We start from the raw sequence: 21,900 nt of genomic DNA on the forward strand, positions 1-21,900 counted from the left end.
ATCTTCATCATCATCTCTGCTCTTCATCTTCATCATCTCTGCTATTCATCTTCATCATCATCTCTGCTCTTCATCATGGATTCTCTGGAGTCACGACTGGTCAGTAGCAGGTCAGTGAGTGGAGGCGACAGCTGGAGAGACGTGGACGATTCATCATCTTCTGGTCGTGTGTGAAGACCATGTGGACGAGATGTTGTAACGTGAGCAGGATGGATGTCATGTCGTGTCTGAAGCTCGTCGCAGCAGAAGTCACATGTTATATGTAACGTGTCACTTCCTATGTTATATATAACATAAATGTTTTTCTACATTTATGTTATATATAACAATGTGCAGCATTTTAAAAGTATAAATTGTATTTTCAGGAATTCATTCAATAAACTCCTCCCTTCATGTCACAGATATGTGGCTCCATCTGCTGGCAATAATGGAACATTGCAGTCCATAATGCTAATAGCATGTATAGAATGGAAGGACAACTAAAGGCTCACATGATATCATGAGATATATATATATATATAAAGTATCAAACCTCATATGAAGGCAGCAGGAATTAAACGTTAAACGTATAAAAACATGGATGATGGTGACGTTGTTTAAAACTCATCGACTCACGTATCGAGTAAACTCGTCACTGATTGGTTCAGATTTGACGTTTGCGCTGCTCAACCAATCAGAGTGAAGGTAGCTGGAGTGTGCACAGCTGTTGACAACATGATCAGAACATCAAACTGCACAACTAGTGTGTGACACTGAGACACACACACACAACAACACAACACACACGAGATGTTTGTGGACACGAGTCTCGTCTGCTCGAGCTAACGTGTGTAGTTGTGTAGTTGTGTAGCTTGTGTAGCAACACATGACGTGTTTCGTGATCGATGAAGGACGCGCGTCATCAGGTGAGACTCGAACACATTCTTTTATTCTTTTAATCTTTTATTCTTTCATTCTTTTATTCTTTCATTCTTTTATTCTTCACTCGTTCATCTCCTCGTTCATTTGAGCTTCAGGCCTGTTTATCACGAATAACGTGCGACGTTTGAATGTATTTCAAATCAGGAATTTACCAAATATATATATTTAGTATTTCTCAAATCACGCTGTTTTTGCGTGTATTCGCCAATAGAACGCAGATGTGACGTATTAAATATAACTGTGATAAAAACTATCATATTTATGTTATTTGTGTCTGTAGTGCATTTAAAGGATCCAGTTCGTGTTTCTGGATCAAAGGACAATCAAGCAGAAGAAACGTGTTTAAGATTCTAAACTGATCCAGTTCTAAGACCAGGATGTGATCCAGGTCTAAGACCAGGATGTGATCCAGGTCTAAGACCAGGATGTGATCCAGGTCTAAGACCAGGATGTGATCCAGTTCTAAGACCAGGATGTGATCCAGGTCTAAGACCAGGATGTGATCCTGGGCCACAGTTGGAACGTTTGATCTTTAAAAACATGGATGACGCAATTTTTTTATTTCCTTTATAGTGTTGACTTCATTGAAGCCTCAAATATGATGCAAATATTTGTTTACACTAAAGCACTTCTGTTGTGTTCGACGACAGAGAAGCTTTTACAACTTTGTCATGAGCTTCACATACGTTTGTAAATAAGATTCTTCTTTGTTTTTCTGTTTTTAATACATTTAAATGAAGCTCTTTCCTCGTCAGAGTCAACGTTCCGTGAAACAAGAACTCAGAAGTATGTTTTCAAGTTATTTTTATTAATGTTATTATGTAATCAACTGATAGGTCATTCAAATGTGGATACAATAAACGTTGTTTTTCAGAACTACATCGACAGCGAGTTTTAAGAAACATTTGAAACAAACACTTTAGTGAGTGTTCACTCTTTAGCACCTGCTTGATGCACAGGTGTGTCTGGAGCCTTTTATGAAGACACTAAGATCTTGCTTTTGCTTTCAATGTATGTTCATTTAAAAAAATAAATAATTAAAAAATGCTGCTGAACACTGTTAAATGGCAACACTTTCATGGTTTTGACAACAACATCTGTCGCTTGATTCAATGGTGATTGTTAGTCAGACTAGTTAGTTATGGTTGACATTGAGTTTTCAATGTTCATTCAATGTTCATTCAATGTTCATTCAATGTTATTTCAATGTTCATTCAATGTTCATTCAATGTTCATTCAATGTTCATTCAATGTTCATTCAATGTTATTTCAATGTTCATTCAATGTTATGTTATTTCAATGTTATTTCAATGTTATTTCAATGTTCATTCAAAATACTGTATTTCAATGTTGAAAATCTGTCGTTGGGGAAAAATGATGGATGGATGGATGGATGGATGGATAAACAAACGCATGGCTTCAAGACAAGTGATGGTGAGACATCTGTGGCCAGTATAGACAGGATTCATCGTAATAAATGCATATTTAGTTGAATCAATGTAAGAATTAAATGTCGACCATATCGAACACAATGTTGTTTCAATATCATCGATCAATGTTGTCTGACAATGTTTCAACGTAGATTTGTGGTTTGATCTAAATGGTGAAACTCTATATTTAACATCTTTTCATATTCAATATAGAACATGTTCTGATGAAACTCTATATTTAACATCTTTTCATATTCAATATAGAACATGTTCTGATGAAACTCTATATTTAACATCTTTTCATATTCAATATAGAACATGTTCTGATGAAACTCCTGATTCTTCTGTTCTAACGACATATCTCTACTTCATCTCTCGTTTCCTTCAGGTGTGATGAGTGAGAACCTGCTGTGACGGACCTGCTTCTGAACTTGATCACCTCCTGCCAACAGACATGGAGAACGTGTCTCACACACACGAATATGGACAAGAAGTATCTTCTCACAAACATCCTCCTCACACTGGGTTCCTCTGCATGTTCTGTCAAACTCTGTTCACCAGCGAACAGGACCTCGACCAACACGTTGTCCACACGGGACACGCTCACAAGAGTGAAAAGAGCAAACGTTCCTCAGGTTCACGTTCAGGTCAGATGCAGCAGGACGATACACAACATCTCCTTTCATCCCCCACGAGTGGTGTTGTGACAGCGGATGAACCTGCGTCGACACGAACACGTGAAGTACATCACGCCTGTAACTACTGCAACAAGAAGTTCACCTCAGTGGCCACCAGGGAACAACACGAAAGCCACATTCACCGGCGGCTCCTGGAGACGAGTGAGAGTTCTCACACGGCAGTTGGGCAGGAAGCTGGCGGTGGTTCAGAGGCAGCTGTTGCAGATGTTCAGGAACATGAAGGAGAACAATTCATGCTGAATGTCTCCAGTAGTGTCTCAGAGAGTCTCTGCTTTTACATCGATGGAAAGATTGTGACGAGCACAGTGAGTGGGTGTGAAGTAACTGACGTTCATGTTGGATCTTTAGCGTCGGTCGAAGTTGAAGGCTCGATGCTGGACCCTGTCCAGGAGTCCAACGAATGTCTGGAGGCTCCTGGATCTCTGTTACCACAGCAGGGACCAGAGACGTCCGTGTCCTCCTCAGTTGAGTCTCCATCGGTAGAAACCACTGAGTCGAGGGAAGGACAGAAGCAGCGTCCAGTGTTTCCTTTTGAGAAGCTGAAGCAGCTCTTGAAGAAGCAAGTCATCACTGAAGGCCAGAGCGCTTCTGCCTGCTTGTCTGCAGGAAGGTTCAAAAGGAGGACGGGTTCTCCTCAAGGTTCCACACAGCAAAGTCCTTCTTCCAATGAGGGACCGCTGGAAATCATGGCCGAAGACTGTGTCGCTGAGAGTGTTGATGAGACTCTGTCTAAAGGTTCGAGTGATCATGTGACACAGCAGCCTGTTGACACTTCATCTACTGATGTCCACAGAAAGTCCTGCTACCAGCAACCTCTGGATCTGTCCAACTCTCTGAAGCGAGTCGACGCTGCTGACCCTCCCGGCTCTGCACTGGATCTGAGTTTGCAAAGAACGAGTGTCGTCGAATCAGAATTCTTGTCTAATTTAGTCCTTCAGGCTGTTTTACGGGCAGAAGGAAAATCAAATTCGTTGATGTTTCAAAAGGCTCCAGACGGTACCAGTGAACCAAATATAGCCCAAATGGATCCTGAGGAGGGTTTGCTGCCGGACCTCACGTTGGTGACGGGTCCAGAGATGACAGACTCTGGACTAGTTTATGGACTGGCCCTGCCCTCTGGCTCTCTGACCAGAGTCCCACCTTCTCTCTCTCCTGCGCCGCCGTGCTCCATCGCATTCGCCCCGACAGCTTTACACAGCGTTCTGTCCTCCTCGCCCTCCTTATTCACCGTTTTGACGCCGTCGTCGCTTCTACCCAACCCGTCGAACCAGCCCATCCAAGTCCTGGCTTCCAACATCTCTCCCGAGCCCATCATGGTGTGCACGGAACCCATGAACCCATCGGAGTGTGATCTGTCGTTCCCCGGTGGAAACCCAACGAACCTTGTTACGCTCTCACAACCACTCGACCCGTCGTTGAACCACGTGTTCCTCACGGATCAACCCGTGATGGAGTCGAGTCCTGCTGGGACATTTCCACCTTCTCTGACCTTGAACGATTCCCTGGTGAATTCTTACAATCTAACCAGCAACACGGTGTTGATCGAGTGCACCATAGCTCTGGACGCGAACACCAACATGCTGCCTCCCCTCAGCATCCACCAGAACCTGGAGCAGGTGGAGCAGGAACCTCTGGTCTCTCTGTCCAGCGACGCTCCAGTGGAACCTTCGTTTTTTCTCTCCTCAACTGCTGATCTGGTGTCGAGTTCTGCTGCCGACACTCCTGATTGTCCTGCTGTGTGCGAGTCTACTACTGAAGCTGATGTGGACGAGGACTCATTGCTAAGCACCGTTGCTGACCTGCCATGTCTGGACCCAAGTCTGAGTGAAGAATCAACTGTGGATAATGAAGTCCAGAAAGACCACGATCGTCCCGCACCCCCATGTTCACCCTCCTTTGAAAAAGACGACCATCTCAAATCTCAACTCGACCCACTACCACAAACCTTTACAAAGAACTTTGTCTGCAACGTGTGTGATCAGCTGTTTCATTCCATGAAGGAACTCGGTCATCACGTCGGCAGCCACGCCCACGAGTGGCCCTTCAAGTGTGAGTTCTGTGTGTTGCTGTTTGAGAAGTCGGCTGCGCTTCTGGACCATCGGTCCAGCCTGCATGGTGTTGGGAAGACCTACGTGTGCAGTGTGTGCGTGAAAGACTTCGTCTACCTCAGTAACCTGAAGCAGCATCAGGAGGAGCTTCACCCTGGCAAGACCTGCTCGTACACCGAGGAGGAGAAGGGCAAACTGAGGCCTCAGAACTACAACACCTTAACAAAGGTCAGCAAAGGTTCCTCCGAGGACAACGTCTCGGAGAAGGAAACCATCACGGTGAAGAAGGAAGAGGACCAGGTCAAGGTGGCAGCTGAGGAGCTGCTCACGACCATCAAAATCCTCGCCGCACAAGACAAAGCTCCAGATGTTCGTCTTGGTATCAATCAACATTATCCCAGCTACAAGCCGCCTCCCTTCCCTTATCACAACCGCTCTCCTGCCGGGTCCACCGCCTCTGCCACGAACTTCACCACTCACAACATCCCTCAGACCTTCACCACGGCCATACGCTGCACCAAGTGTGGCAAGAGCTTCGACAACATGCCGGAGCTGCACAAGCACATCCTGGCTTGTGCCAACGCCAGTGACAAACGGAGGTACACGCCCAAGAAAAACCCCATTCCTTTACGACACTTTGCTAAATCCCAAAATGGAGTTCTTGCAACAACCAACTCCTCCAATGAATTCAATGCTTCGAACCGAGCGAGTCAGTCCAACAAGGACGAGGAGTCGGGCGTGAAAGACAAGCTGAGAATGATCAGCAGAAGGAAGAAGAAGCTGCTGCCCAACAGAAACAAGTCCATCGGCTCGGCTGACATGGAGCTGCCTGACCACGAGCTCTTCGTGTGTCCTCGCTGTGGACGAGACTTCACCATGAGGCGCAGCAGAACCAAACACATGGCCGTGTGTCTCAAGAAGTCCGACGAGGCCAAGGCCAGAAAGGAAAGTGGGATTTCTTTGACGAAGGAAAACGATCAACGTCTGCAGGTCAAAGAAGAGCAAACCTCGTCCCCGCATAAGACCAGACTCCAGACCTCCGGACCCGCCAAGAGAGCCGCCGTTCAAGCCGAGCAGGACGTGGTTCCGCACAAGAAGAGTCTAAAGAACTCGGAGAACCCACAGCCAAACACGGATCCGCCGGCGATGAGCGAGCGTCACGTGGTTCGCACTTTTCACCCGGCGATGCGCCAGTACAGCCGCATGAGGCCCGGCGTCAAAGAGATGAAACTGTCCATCGTGGCGCCGCAACAGAGCCACCAGGACGAGCTGAGGACCGGTCGACAGGGCGCCATGTTTCCCAGCAGCTCCAAACAAAGTACGACCGCTTGAGCATCAGCTGCAGGTGAATCACAACATCAAGTCTCGCCTGTAATCCTTGTGTTGACGTGACCACGTGTGTTCCAGGTCCTCGTGTCTCAAACACTGGAAATCTTCACACATCGAGCCTCGACGTCCTGCTGACTTCCTTCGATTCTCACCTCGATTCTCTCCCTTTATACTTAAAAAACAACTGTCAACTGCTTGGATTTGCACTTTGAAGTTGAGTGATGGCTGAATGTCATCACTGAGAAGGTAAAGCAGCTCATGTTTCTGGATGAAGATGGTTTTCCTTCTTGCATTTGCACTTTTCCCTCTGATGTTGAGCTTCGACTCGTGTTTCCACTGCACTCGTCTGACGCTGATGATGAAATCTGGCCTTAAAAACTCTGTTAAATAACTTAGTTTTGTACATGAAGGTCATTTTCAGCTTCTTCTCAAATATGAAGAATCTGGTGCATGAGATGTTCAAGCAACGATTGAGAGATCAACGTGTTCTAAAGTGTAAATAATCCGTTCAAAGTCTCGTGCAGTGATTGGCTGCTGGTGTCACTGAAGCGCTCATGTAAGTGAAGCGCAACAGAAGAAGTGAATGTTCGCTGTCAACTTGGCATGAAATGGTTGAAGAAAGAAAATGTAGATGAAATGATCTCAATGTGAATGTTTGACTCAACAATAGTTAATGTTGATTATAAACAGGGTAGTCATGATGTCTCACGTACTTGAAGCTGCTGTGTTTGTTGTACAGAAAGACGTATTTAACTGTGAAAAGTGCTCGTAGCATTTCAAGGTGTAAACTGTATATTTATGAAGAATCATTGACGGTCTCAAGAATCCTGGGAAGTTTGATTTGCACTGAAGTTTTTTCTTCTCCATCAGAGTTTGATTAAATGCAGAATCTCAAAGTGCACACGTTTGTTTTCAATGTCAAGACACTCGAGCGTCCAGGTGGTGGCGCTGTTCCCTCACCTGACCGCAGGATGCCTGGAAGCTGCGTCAGGATCGACAGTCAAAATACAAACGTCAAGAAATAAACATGTCTTGTATAATAATATTTGTAGAACCTCAAATAGAACTTTGAAGTAACTTCTAACTAACAAGGATCTGAACAAGTATTATGACGTGATCTTAATGTCTCTAATATCTGAGAGGAATCTGTAGACGTCGTTAAGATATTGATAATATTGATTGATAAGTGAATTGATAATCTCCCAACATGATATCAATGATGGATTTACTCTTCATTCTTTAACTCAAGACAGTGGTTGAATATTTCTGTGTAACTTGATGTGTCCGAAGGTTCCTCGTCTCGATGGCTCGGGAAATCATGAGCCAAACGTTCTTCTGATCGTCAACATGTTTGTTCCTTCAGGAGGAACGTTTCCATTGGTCTAGACCTTCAACGTAAGTCACATGACCTCCATCACTTCATGTCACATGATCTTCAGCTCAATGACACGTTACTCTTGAAAGACAAGAATTATTTTCTCAAACTAATTCCAACACATTTTGAAAAGTTCAGCAGTTGTGCTGATACACCGTTGTCATGGCAACTTCATCTCGTGCACATAGAGATTGACCTGATTTGATTATTTTGGTGATTCATGATGAAGTCTCCGACTCGAGTGTGTGCTCAGACGATGTGAAACCATATGTTCTTCAACACGTCAGAAGATCAGATGAAACTCATGGACACTGATATCAGCCAATAGGATCCATGGAATCACTTCCTGCTCCGTCACCTGGAGACGAGTTCATCAGGACGTTATTAGAGATGATTTCTCTTCGTTCACCTGAGAATCAACACGTGTGTGAAGGTGAAGATGTTGAGAAACCACTGCACTGATGTATGTCTTACATGCTTCACCCTCTAATCTCATGTTTATTTCTTACATGCTTCACCCTCTAATCTCATGTTTATTTCTTACCTGCTTCACCCTCTAATCTCATGTTTATTTCTTACATGCTTCACCCTCTAATCTCATGTTTATTTCTTACCTGCTTCACCCTCTAATCTCATGTTTATTTCTTACATGCTTCACCCTCTAATCTCATGTTTATTTCTTACCTGCTTCACCCTCTAATCTCATGTTTATTTCTTACATGCTTCACCCTCTAATCTCATGTTTATTTCTTACATGCTTCACCCTCTAATCTCATGTTTATTTCTTACATGCTTCACCCTCTAATCTCATGTTTATTTCTTACATGCTTCACCCTCTAATCTCATGTTTATTTCTTACATGCTTCACCCTCTAATCTCATGTTTATTTCTTACATGCTTCACCCTCTAATCTCATGTTTATTTCTTACATGCTTCACCCTCTAATCTCATGTTTATTTCTTACATGCTTCACCCTCTAATCTCATGTTTATTTCTTACCTGCTTCACCCTCTAATCTCATGTTTATTTCTTACATGCTTCACCCTCTAATCTCATGTTTATTTCTTACATGCTTCACCCTCTAATCTCATGTTTATTTCTTACCTGCTTCACCCTCTAATCTCATGTTTATTTCTTACCTGCTTCACCCTCTAATCTCATGTTTATTTCTTACCTGCTTCACCCTCTAATCTCATGTTTATTTCTTACCTGCTTCACCCTCTAATCTCATGTTTATTTCTTACATGCTTCACCCTCTAATCTCATGTTTATTTCTTACCTGCTTCACCCTCTAATCTCATGTTTATTTCTTACATGCTTCACCCTCTAATCTCATGTTTATTTCTTACCTGCTTCACCCTCTAATCTCATGTTTATTTCTTACATGCTTCACCCTCTAATCTCATGTTTATTTCTTACATGCTTCACCCTCTAATCTCATGTTTATTTCTTACATGCTTCACCCTCTAATCTCATGTTTATTTATTACATGCTTCACCCTCTAATCTCATGTTTATTTCTTACATGCTTCACCCTCTAATCTCATGTTTATTTCTTACCTGCTTCACCCTCTAATCTCATGTTTATTTCTTACCTGCTTCACCCTCTAATCTCATGTTTATTTCTTACATGCTTCACCCTCTAATCTCATGTTTATTTCTTACATGCTTCACCCTCTAATCTCATGTTTATTTCTTACATGCTTCACCCTCTAATCTCATGTTTATTTCTTACCTGCTTCACCCTCTAATCTCATGTTTATTTCTTACATGCTTCACCCTCTAATCTCATGTTTATTTCTTACACACCTGCACGAACACACACCTGCACGCACACACACCTGCACGCACACACACCTGCACGAACACACACCTGCACGCACACACACCTGGACGAACACACCTGCACGCACACACACCTGCACGAACACACACCTGCACGAACACACACCTGCATGCACACACACCTGCACGCACACACACCTGCACGCACACACACCTGCACGAACACACACCTGCACGAACACACACCTGCACGCACACACACCTGCACGCACACACACCTGCACGCACACACACCTGCACGCACGCACGCACACACACCTGCACGCACACACACCTGCACGCACACACACCTGCACGCACACACACACTTTATTACTAACTATACTCATGAAGAAGCAGTTGTGAAGATGCTGAGGTTGTAGAGGAAGAATCAACTGTTCCGAACATCAGCAGATTCTTGATGACACACACACACACACACACACACACACACACACACACACACACACACACACACACACACACACACACACACGTCTCTCTCTTCTCTCGCTCTGTTGATGTTCTTCTCAGTCGCAGCAGATAATGAGCATCAACACTGATCGTCAACACAGAGCCACGGCTTTAGCAGCGAAGACGTAGAAACATTTCAAAGACCTCTGGAGGAAGAGGAGGAGAGAAGGAGGAGGAGGAGAGAAGAGAGAAGAAGAGGAGAGAAGAGGAGGTGGAGAGAAGAGAGAAGAAGAGGAGGAGAGAAGGAGACGAGGAGGAGGAGAGTAAGGAGAGAAGAGGAAGAGGAGGAGAGAAGAAGAGGAGGAGAGAAGAGGAGGAGGAGAGAAGAAGAGGACGAGAGAAGAGAGAAGAAGAGGAGGAGAGAAGGAGACGAGGAGGAGGAGAGTAAGGAGAGAAGAGGAGGAGGAGGAGAGAAGAAGAGGAGGAGAGTAAGGAGAGGAGGAGACGAGGAGGAGGAGAGTAAGGAGAGGAGGAGGAGAGTAAGGAGAGTGAGGAGAGAAGGAGAGGAGCTGCTCTACAGCCTCTGACCATCTTCTCAGCAGCTTCGCTGACCATCAGTCATGGAGCTCACCTGCAGTCCCTTCTCTCAGGTGTTCGGACAACAGGATCAGCTCATGCAAGCCAGTAAGTTGAGAAGATTCTTCAACAATAATCAGTGATGGAGGAGATGATTGTAGTTTGTATCTCAGTGTGTGATGTTTCTGTTGTTGGAGACACGAGAGGGACGTGAACCTGTGATGTTTAGAATCATCTTCATCAATAGATTCTTCTTCTTGCTCCACCTGAAGATCGTTGAACGTTCCAGAAGGTTTTCTTGACCATCATGTTTGAGCGAGAGATGGATCCAGACTTTCTTCTCTGGTTCATCACCAGAGACACATCTGATCAAGTTCTATGAAGTCACTCGAGCTCCGTGGATCCAGCTCCTCTGAGGTGGACTCGTCACGGCGGCTCCAGAACCCAGCAGTTCTCTTTGAAGCTGCTGTGAGGGAAGCGAGAGCAGAAGTCGGATGAGAAAAGGATTTTTTTGTTGCTATTTTTAGCCTCAACCTCACATCCTCGTCGTCGTTCATGTGTTTGAGTCTCTGATCGTCTGGAGTCAGAGTTCATGAGAGAACATGTTGTTGAGGTGTGAGCGTGCACGTGAACACTTCTCTGACGTGCACGTGAACACTTCTCTGACGTGCACGTGAACAGACACTGACGTGCACGTGAACACTTCTCTGACGTGCACGTGAACACTTCTCTGACGTGCACGTGAACACTTCTCTGACGTGCACGTGAACACTTCTCTGACGTGCACGTGAACAGACACTGACGTGCACGTGAACAGACACTGACGTGCACGTGAACAGACACTGATGTGTCAAAGAGTCTCTTGTGACGACGAGTCTAAGGAGCACAGATGTGATCAATGATCGTCTTTCATCGTCACACGTGTGTGTGAGACTGGTAACCTGTCTGCCCTCGTAACCTCTTGTTCGCCCAGATTTCAGAGCAACTTTAAAAAGTAATAAGCGTAACATCATGTGACGTACGGACGACGTCATGTGACAGAAGGTTCTTGTCAGAAGGTTCTTCTTCAAGATGTTTGTCAGAAGGTTCTTCTTCAAGATGTTTGTCAGGAGGTTCTTCTTCAAGATGTTTGTCAGAAGGTTCTTCTTCAAGATGTTTGTCAGAAGGTTCTTCTTCAAGATGTTTGTCAGGAGGTTCTTCTTCAAGATGTTTGTCAGGAGGTTCTTCTTCAAGATGTTTGTCAGAAGGTTCTTCTTCAAGATGTTTGTCAGAAGGTTCTTCTTCAAGATGTTTGTCAGAAGGTTCTTCTTCATGATGTTTGTCAGAAGGTTCTTCTTCAAGATGTTTGTCAGAAGGTTCTTCTTCTTCAAGATGTTTGTCAGAAGGTTCTTCTTCAAGATGTTTGTCAGAAGGTTCTTCTTCTAGATGTTTGTCAGAAGGTTCTTCTTCTAGATGTTTGGCAGAAGGTTCTTCTTCTTCAAGATGTTTGGCAGAAGGTTCTTCTTCTTCAAGATGTTTGGCAGAAGGTTCTTCTTCTTCAAGATGTTTGTCAGAAGGTTCTTCTTCTTCAAGATGTTTGTCAGAAGGTTCTTCTTCAAGATGTTTGTCAGAAGGTTCTTCTTCTTCAAGATGTTTGTCAGAAGGTTCTTCTTCAAGATGTTTGTCATAAGGTTCTTCTTCTTCAAGATGTTTGTCAGAAGGTTCTTCTTCTTCAAGATGTTTGTCAGAAGGTTCTTCTTCAAGATGTTTGTCAGAAGGTTCTTCTTCAAGATGTTTGTCAGAAGGTTCTTCTTCTTCAAGATGTTTGTCAGAAGGTTCTTCTTCTTCAAGATGTTTGTCAGAAGGTTCTTCTTCTTCAAGATGTTTGTCAGAAGGTTCTTCTTCAAGATGTTTGTCAGAAGGTTCTTCTTCTTCAAGATGTTTGTCAGAAGGTTCTTCTTCAAGATGTTTGTCAGAAGGTTCTTCTTCAAGATGTCTGTCAGAAGGTTCTTCTTCAAGATGTTTGTCAGAAGGTTCTTCTTCAAGATGTTTGTCAGAAGGTTCTTCTTCTTCAAGATGTTTGTCAGAAGGTTCTTCTTCTTCAAGATGTTTGTCAGAAGGTTCTTCTTCAAGATGTTTGTCAGAAGGTTCTTCTTCAAGATGTTTGTCAGAAGGTTCTTCTTCTTCAAGATGTTTGTCAGAAGGTTCTTCTTCTTCAAGATGTTTGTCAGAAGGTTCTTCTTCTTCAAGATGTTTGTCAGAAGGTTCTTCTTCAAGATGTTTGTCAGAAGGTTCTTCTTCAAGATGTTTGTCAGAAGGTTCTTCTTCTTCAAGATGTTTCAGTTTATTTGTATTATTATTATTATTTTATTATTTTAGTTTATTCAAGTCTGAGTCACATGTTCACACTTGAACACAAACAAACTCATTTATTAACTTCTGTTGGTTCTTGTCGACGTCGTTCATCTGAGAAGATGTTACGACTCTTCGTCTGTGTGTTCAGCCGCTTACACACAACAACACAACAACACAACAAGACAACAACACAACATGTATTGAACTACTTTGGTTCTGCTGTATCTTCCGCTGGTGTTTCATCCAGAAGCAGCTCAGCAGTGAGTTCAGCCGGAGTTCATGTGTTTTCACATCATCACCTGCAGACGACGTGTGAACGTTTGAACTTCATCTCTGACCCAGAAGCTCCATCATCCTCCAGAACCGAGTTCCTCCCTCGTGTCACACGTTTGTTCAACTCATCGTTGAGACAACGTTCATGTCTTGTTGCCTCGGCTCCGATGTTTGACCATGAACCTCGATCTTGTTCACGAGTGAGGGAAGGAACGGACGGTGCTTCTCGTTTCTTGTGTGGTCATGTGACTGAATCCTCACGGGTCCGTGACCTCGGTGACCTCGGTGACCTCGGTGACCTCGGTGACCTCGGTGACCTCGGTGACCTCGGTGACCTTGAATCTGAGTGTTTTGTGTCTTTATGTCATGTTTGATTGTGTGTCAGCATCTTCTTGTGAGCACGAGTTGACGAGGAACTGGTGTCTTCATCTTCACTGAAGAACATTGAGGAGCCGCTTGGATCTTCTTCTTCTGCTCTGATCTTCTTCTGCTCCTCAGACATGAAGGTCGTGAGACGTTGAGCTTCGACTTCACCAGAGAAACGACTTTGAAGTTAAAGTGAATCTTTGTCACGGCAGGTGTTTTATTTAGTTGAGGTTCCTCTTCCTGTTGGTCTCACCTGCTGTGATGACCTTCAGTTCACCTGTGTGACCTCTGACCTCTGGACAAAACTCCATCTTTAATCCTTAAACTGGAATTCTCAGACGTCTCATGTTGATCCTTTAGTTTGAATGTTTTGATTCTGGAATGAAAAACTTTTGAAACCTGATACAAACGTCATTATTAGCTTTTATTCAACGTTAATGTGATTTAAAAACTACTTTGTTCGTCATTTTGATCCAAAATATATTTTCACGACTAAATAAGTTGATGGTTTGATCGAACTAAATAAAATAGTTTTAAACTTAAAAAGTTATTTATTTAAAGAGTTTGTAGTTTTGTATTTACGAAGACAAAAGTGTTTTGATGCAGTTTATTAAGTTTATTAAGCATTAAGTAAATCAACAACATTAATGTTCCTTTATTGCGTGTCTTGTCCAGGTTTGTCCACTAGGTGTCAGCAGACTGAATGTTGGACTTGTTTGATGTGAAGGTTCAACTCACGATGTTTGTGACTCATGGATCCATGTTTGTGACTCATGGCTCCATGTTTGTGACTCATGGATCCATGTTTGTGACTCATGATCCATGTTTGTGACTCATGGATCCATGTTTGTGACTCATGATCCATGTTTGTGACTCATGGATCCATGTTTGTGACTCATGGATCCATGTTTGTGACTCATGATCCATGTTTGTGACTCATGATCCATGTTTGTGACTCATGGATCCATGTTTGTGACTCATGATCCATGTTTGTGACTCATGATCCATGTTTGTGACTCATGATCCATGTTTGTGACTCATGGCTCCATGTTTGTGACTCATGGCTCCATGTTTGTGACTCATTGATCCATGTTTGTGACTCATGGCTCCATGTTTGTGACTCATGGCTCCATGTTTGTGACTCATGATCAATGTTTGTGACTCATGGATCCATGTTTGTGACTCATGGATCCATGTTTGTGACTCATGATCCATGTTTGTGACTCATGGATCCATGTTTGTGACTCATTGATCCATGTTTGTGACTCATGGCTCCATGTTTGTGACTCATGGCTCCATGTTTGTGACTCATGATCCATGTTTGTGACTCATGATCCATGTTTGTGACTCATGGCTCCATGTTTGTGACTCATGATCCATGTTTGTGACTCATGATCCATGTTTGTGACTCATGGCTCCATGTTTGTGACTCATGATCCATGTTTGTGACTCATGATCCATGTTTGTGACTCATGGATCCATGTTTGTGACTCATGATCCATGTTTGTGACTCATGATCCATGTTTGTGACTCATGGATCCATGTTTGTGACTCATGGCTCCATGTTTGTGACTCATGATCCATGTTTGTGACTCATGATCCATGTTTGTGACTCATGATCCATGTTTGTGACTCATGATCCATGTTTGTGACTCATGATCCATGTTTGTGACTCATGATCCATGTTTGTGACTCATGATCCATGTTTGTGACTCATGGATCCATGTTTGTGACTCATGATCCATGTTTGTGACTCATGATCCATGTTTGTGACTCATGATCCATGTTTGTGACTCATGGATCCATGTTTGTGACTCATGGCTCCATGTTTGTGACTCATGATCCATGTTTGTGACTCATGATCCATGTTTGTGACTCATGGATCCATGTTTGTGACTCATGATCCATGTTTGTGACTCATGATCCATGTTTGTGACTCATGGATCCATGTTTGTGACTCATGATCCATGTTTGTGACTCATGGCTCCATGTTTGTGACTCATGGCTCCATGTTTGTGACTCATGATCCATGTTTGTGACTCATGATCCATGTTTGTGACTCATGGCTCCATGTTTGTGACTCATGATCCATGTTTGTGACTCATGATCCATGTTTGTGACTCATGATCCATGTTTGTGACTCATGATCCATGTTTGTGACTCATGATCCATGTTTGTGACTCATGATCCATGTTTGTGACTCATGGCTCCATGTTTGTGACTCATGATCCATGTTTGTGACTCATGGCTCCATGTCTGTGACTCATGGCTCCATGTCTGTGACTCATGATCCATGTTTGTGACTCATGGCTCCATGTTTGTGACTCATGATCCATGTTTGTGACTCATGATCCATGTTTGTGACTCATGATCCATGTTTGTGACTCATGGCTCCATGTTTGTGACTCATGATCCATGTTTGTGACTCATGGATCCATGTTTGTGACTCATGGCTCCATGTTTGTGACTCATGGCTCCATGTTTGTGACTCATGGCTCCATGTTTGTGACTCATTGATCCATGTTTGTGACTCATGGCTCCATGTTTGTGACTCATGGATCCATGTTTGTGACTCATGGCTCCATGTTTGTGACTCATGATCCATGTTTGTGACTCATGGCTCCATGTTTGTGACTCATGATCCATGTTTGTGACTCATGGATCCATGTTTGTGACTCATGATCCATGTTTGTGACTCATGATCCATGTTTGTGACTCATGATCCATGTTTGTGACTCATGATCCATGTTTGTGACTCATGGCTCCATGTTTGTGACTCATGATCCATGTTTGTGACTCATGGCTCCATGTTTGTGACTCATGATCCATGTTTGTGACTCATGATCCATGTTTGTGACTCATGATCCATGTTTGTGACTCATGATCCATGTTTGTGACTCATGGATCCATGTTTGTGACTCATGATCCATGTTTGTGACTCATGATCCATGTTTGTGACTCATGGCTCCATGTTTGTGACTCATGATCCATGTTTGTGACTCATGGCTCCATGTTTGTGACTCATGGCTCCATGTTTGTGACTCATGGCTCCATGTTTGTGACTCATGATCCATGTTTGTGACTCATGGCTCCATGTTTGTGACTCATGATCCATGTTTGTGACTCATGATCCATGTTTGTGACTCATGATCCATGTTTGTGACTCATGATCCATGTTTGTGACTCATGATCCATGTTTGTGACTCATGGATCCATGTTTGTGACTCATGATCCTTGTTTGTGACTCATGATCCATGTTTGTGACTCATGATCCTTGTTTGTGACTCATGATCCATGTTTGTGACTCATGGCTCCATGTTTGTGACTCATGGCTCCATGTTTGTGACTCATGGCTCCATGTTTGTGACTCATGGCTCCATGTTTGTGACTCATGGCTCCATGTTTGTGACTCATGGCTCCATGTTTGTGACTCATGGCTCCATGTTTGTGACTCATGGCTCCATGTTTGTGACTCATGGCTCAATGTTTGTGACTCATGGCTCCATGTTTGTGACTCATGATCCATGTTTGTGACTCATGGCTCCATGTTTGTGACTCATGGCTCCATGTTTGTGACTCATGATCCATGTTTGTGACTCATGGCTCCATGTTTGTGACTCATGGCTCCATGTTTGTGACTCATGATCCATGTTTGTGACTCATGATCCATGTTTGTGACTCATGATCCATGTTTGTGACTCATGGCTCCATGTTTGTGACTCATGGCTCCATGTTTGTGACTCATGGCTCCATGTTTGTGACTCATGATCCATGTTTGTGACTCATGGCTCCATGTTTGTGACTCATGATCCATGTTTGTGACTCATGATCCATGTTTGTGACTCATGGCTCCATGTTTGTGACTCATGACTCCATGTTTGTGACTCATGGCTCCATGTTTGTGACTCATGGCTCCATGTTTGTGACTCATGATCCATGTTTGTGACTCATGGCTCCATGTTTGTGACTCATGGCTCCATGTTTGTGACTCATGATCCATGTTTGTGACTCATGATCCATGTTTGTGACTCATGATCCATGTTTGTGACTCATGGCTCCATGTTTGTGACTCATGATCCATGTTTGTGACTCATGGCTCCATGTTTGTGACTCATGATCCATGTTTGTGACTCATGGCTCCATGTTTGTGACTCATGATCCATGTTTGTGACTCATGGCTCCATGTTTGTGACTCATGGCTCCATGTTTGTGACTCATGGCTCCATGTTTGTGACTCATGATCCATGTTTGTGACTCATGGCTCCATGTTTGTGACTCATGATTCATGTTTGTGACTCATGATCCATGTTTGTGACTCATGGATCCATGTTTGTGACTCATGATCCATGTTTGTGACTCATGGCTCCATGTTTGTGACTCATGATCCATGTTTGTGACTCATGGCTCCATGTTTGTGACTCATGATTCATGTTTGTGACTCATGATCCATGTTTGTGACTCATGATCCATGTTTGTGACTCATGATCCATGTTTGTGACTCATGGCTCCATGTTTGTGACTCATGATCCATGTTTGTGACTCATGGCTCCATGTTTGTGACTCATGATCCATGTTTGTGACTCATGGCTCCATGTTTGTGACTCATGATCCATGTTTGTGACTCATGGCTCCATGTTTGTGACTCATGATCCATGTTTGTGACTCATGGCTCCATGTTTGTGACTCATGATCCATGTTTGTGACTCATGGCTCCATGTTTGTGACTCATGGCTCCATGTTTGTGACTCATGGCTCCATGTTTGTGACTCATGATCCATGTTTGTGACTCATGGCTCCATGTTTGTGACTCATGATTCATGTTTGTGACTCATGATCCATGTTTGTGACTCATGGATCCATGTTTGTGACTCATGATCCATGTTTGTGACTCATGGCTCCATGTTTGTGACTCATGGATCCATGTTTGTGACTCATGACTCTTTTTTAACAAATAAAAAACTGAAAAGTGTAATATTATTATTATATTATTCGCTCCTTTACTTTCAGTGCAGTAAACTCACTCCAGAAGTTGAGGATCTTTGAATGATCCAATGTTGTCCTCAATGACTGATGATGATCAATAGAAGGCACCTGTGTGTCATCAAGTCTCCGTATAAATGCACCTGCTCTTTGATAGTCTCAGGGTTCTGTTGAAAGCGAGAACCATGAAGACAAAGGAACACACCAGGCAGGTCCGAGATACTGTTGTGGAGAAGTTTAAAGCCGGATTTGGATACAAAAAGATTTCCCAAGCTTTAAACATCTCAAGGAGCACCGTGCAAGCAATTCTATTGAAATGGAAGGAGTATCAGACCACTGCAAATCTACCAAGACCCGGCCGTCCCTCCAAACTTTCATCTCAAACAAGGAGAAGACTGATCAGAGATGCAGCCAAGAGGCCCATGATCACTCTGGATGAACTGCAGATAACTACAGCTGAGGTGGGAGAGTCTGTCCAGAGGACAACAATCAGTCGTGCACTGCACACATCTGGCCTTTATGGAAGAGTGGCAAGAAGAAAGCCATTTCTCAAAGATATCCATAAAAAGTATTGTTTAAAGTTTGCCACAAGCCACCTGGGAGACACACCACACATGTGGAAGAAGGTGCTCTGGTCAGATGAAACCAAAATCGAACTTTTTGGCCACAATGCAAAACGATATGTTTGGCGTAAAAGCAACACAGCTCATCACCCTGAACACACCATCCCCACTGTCAAACATGGTGGTGGCAGCATCATGGTTTGGGCCTGCTTTTCTTCAGCAGGGACAGGGAAGATGGCTACAATTGATGGGAAGATGGATGGAGCCAAATACAGGACCATTCTGGAAGAAAACCTGTTGGAGTCTGCAAAAGACCTGAGACTGGGACGGAGATTTATCTTCCAACAGGACAATGATCCAAAACATAAAGCCAAATCTACAATGGAATGGTTCACAAATAGACGTATCCAGGTGTTAGAATGGCCAAGTCAAAGTCCAGACCTGAATCCAATCGAGAATCTGTGGAAAGAGCTGAAGACTGTTGTTCACCAACGCTCTCCATCCAACCTCACTGAGCTCCAGCTGTTTTGCAAGGAAGAATGGGCAAGAATTCCCATGTTGTGTGTGTAGATGTTTTGTGTAGATGTGTTGTGTGTCGAAATGGTGTGTGTAGATGTGTTGTGTAGATGTGTGTGCAGAAATGTTGTCTGTAGATGTGTGTGTATATGTGTGTGTAGAAGTGTTGTGTGTAGAAGTGTTGTGTGTAGATGTGTTGTGTTGTGTGTAGAAATGTTGTGTGTAGATGTGTTCTGTAGAAGTGTTGTATGTAGAAATGTTGTGTAGAAGTGTTGTGTCTGTATATGTGTGTGTAGAAATGTTGTGTGTCTCAGTGTGTACTTGTCTCCGCAGCAGTGGCGTCTCTAAACAGCCTGAACGACCAGATCAACACGTTCATGTTAACTGAACACACGCGTGTGGAGGACGAGCAGATGTTCCCTGAGAGAGAGAACATGCAGCAGAACATGACCCTGATGAGACGCCTCCTGGTGGACGCTCAGGTACACTGCACACGGCACACGGCACACTGCACACTGCTTACTACACACTGCACACTGCACACTACTGTCTATAGAAGTCATTACTACTTCAACTCTTGGTACACAAGTGAATTGACATACACACATGTACACACATATACACACACACATAAACACACACACACACATACACACACACACATATACACACATACACACACACACACACATATACACACACACATATACACACACACATATACACACACACATATACACACACACATATACACACACACATGTACACACATGTACACACATGTACACACATGTACACACATGTACACACATGTACACACATGTACACACACGTACACACATGTACACAAACATACACAAACATACACACACATACAAACATATAAACTCTCATGACTCTCTCTCTCATGACTCTCTCTCTCATGACTCTCTCTCTCATGACTCTCTCTCTCATGACTCTCTCTCTCATGACTCTCTCTCTCATGACTCTCTCTCTCATGACTCTCTCTCTCTCATGACTCTCTCTCTCATGACTCTCTCTCTCATGACTCTCTCCCTCTCATGACTCTCTCTCTCTCATGACTCTCTCTCTCTCATGACTCTCTCTCTCTCATGACTCTCTCTCTCTCATGACTCTCTCCCTCTCATGACTCTCTCTCTCTCATGACTCTCTCTCTCTCATGACTCTCTCTCTCATGACTCTCTCTCTCATGACTCTCTCTCTCATGACTCTCTCTCTCATGACTCTCTCTCTCATGACTCTCTCTCTCATGACTCTCTCTCTCATGACTCTCTCTCTCATGACTCTCTCCCTCTCATGACTCTCTCTCTCTCATGACTCTCTCTCTCTCATGACTCTCTCTCTCTCATGACTCTCTCTCTCTCATGACTCTCTCTCTCATGACTCTCTCTCTCATGACTCTCTCTCTCATGACTCTCTCTCTCATGACTCTCTCTCTCATGACTCTCTCTCTCATGACTCTCTCTCTCTCATGACTCTCTCTCTCTCATGACTCTCTCTCTCTCATGACTCTCTCTCTCTCATGACTCTCTCTCTCATGACTCTCTCTCTCATGACTCTCTCTCTCTCATGACTCTCTCTCTCTCATGACTCTCTCTCTCTCATGACTCTCTCTCTCTCATGACTCTCTCTCTCATGACTCTCTCTCTCATGACTCTCTCTCTCATGACTCTCTCTCTCTCACGACTCTCTCTCTCTCATGACTCTCTCTCTCATGACTCTCTCTCTCATGACTCTCTCTCTCATGACTCTCTCTCTCATGACTCTCTCTCTCATGACTCTCTCTCTCATGACTCTCTCTCTCATGACTCTCTCTCGTGACTCTTATGACTCTCTCTCATGACTCTTATGACTCTCTCTCATGACTCTCATGACTCTCTCTCATGACTCTTATGACTCTCTCTCATGACTCTCTCTCATGACTCTCTCTCTCATGACTCTCATGACTCTCTCTCATGACTCTTATGACTCTCTCTCATGACTCCCATGACTCTCTCTCTCATGACTCTCTCTCTCATGACTCTCTCTCTCATGACTCTCTCTCTCATGACTCTCTCTCTCTCATGACTCTCTCTCTCTCATGACTCTCTCTCTCATATGACTCTCTCTCTCATATGACTCTCTCTCTCATATGACTCTCTCTCTCATATGACTCTCTCTCTCATATGACTCTCTCTCTCTCATGACTCTCTCTCTCTCATGACTCTCTCTCTCTCATGACTCTCTCTCTCAT

The 21,900-nt window shown here is 43.7% G+C and overlaps 2 protein-coding genes across 6 annotated transcripts in view; both read left to right on the plus strand.

Annotated features, from left to right (window-relative positions):
• The first annotated feature begins 728 nt into the window (after positions 1-728).
• LOC148058922 (PR domain zinc finger protein 2-like) lies at positions 729-7,327 on the plus strand. 2 transcript variants are annotated; one of them, XM_087781920.1, is made up of 4 exons: positions 729-905; positions 1,677-1,707; positions 2,740-6,442; positions 6,505-7,327. In XM_087781920.1, the coding sequence occupies exon 3, from the start codon at positions 2,806-2,808 to the stop codon at positions 6,427-6,429; it is 3,624 nt and encodes a 1,207-aa protein (XP_087638046.1). In that variant the 5' UTR covers positions 729-905; positions 1,677-1,707; positions 2,740-2,805; the 3' UTR covers positions 6,430-6,442; positions 6,505-7,327. The 2 variants fall into 2 exon arrangements, with proteins under 2 accessions (XP_087638046.1, XP_087638045.1); XM_087781919.1 differs by lacking the exon at positions 1,677-1,707.
• A 3,263-nt stretch (positions 7,328-10,590) lies between these two features.
• LOC148058923 (kazrin-like) overlaps positions 10,591-21,900 on the plus strand; it is a 38,070-nt gene continuing 26,760 nt past the window's right edge. For all 4 annotated transcript variants that reach the window (XM_087781926.1, XM_087781925.1, XM_087781927.1 and 1 more), the window contains exons 1-2: positions 10,591-10,722; positions 19,980-20,128. In XM_087781926.1, the coding sequence (XP_087638052.1) occupies positions 10,659-10,722; positions 19,980-20,128 (213 nt within the window). In that variant the 5' untranslated portion in view covers positions 10,591-10,658. The remainder of the gene's footprint in view (positions 10,723-19,979; positions 20,129-21,900) is intronic.

The sequence above is a fragment of the Callionymus lyra genome, chromosome 19, assembly GCF_982586985.1.
Source record: "Callionymus lyra chromosome 19, fCalLyr1.hap1.1, whole genome shotgun sequence".
Lineage (NCBI taxonomy): Eukaryota > Metazoa > Chordata > Actinopteri > Syngnathiformes > Callionymidae > Callionymus > Callionymus lyra.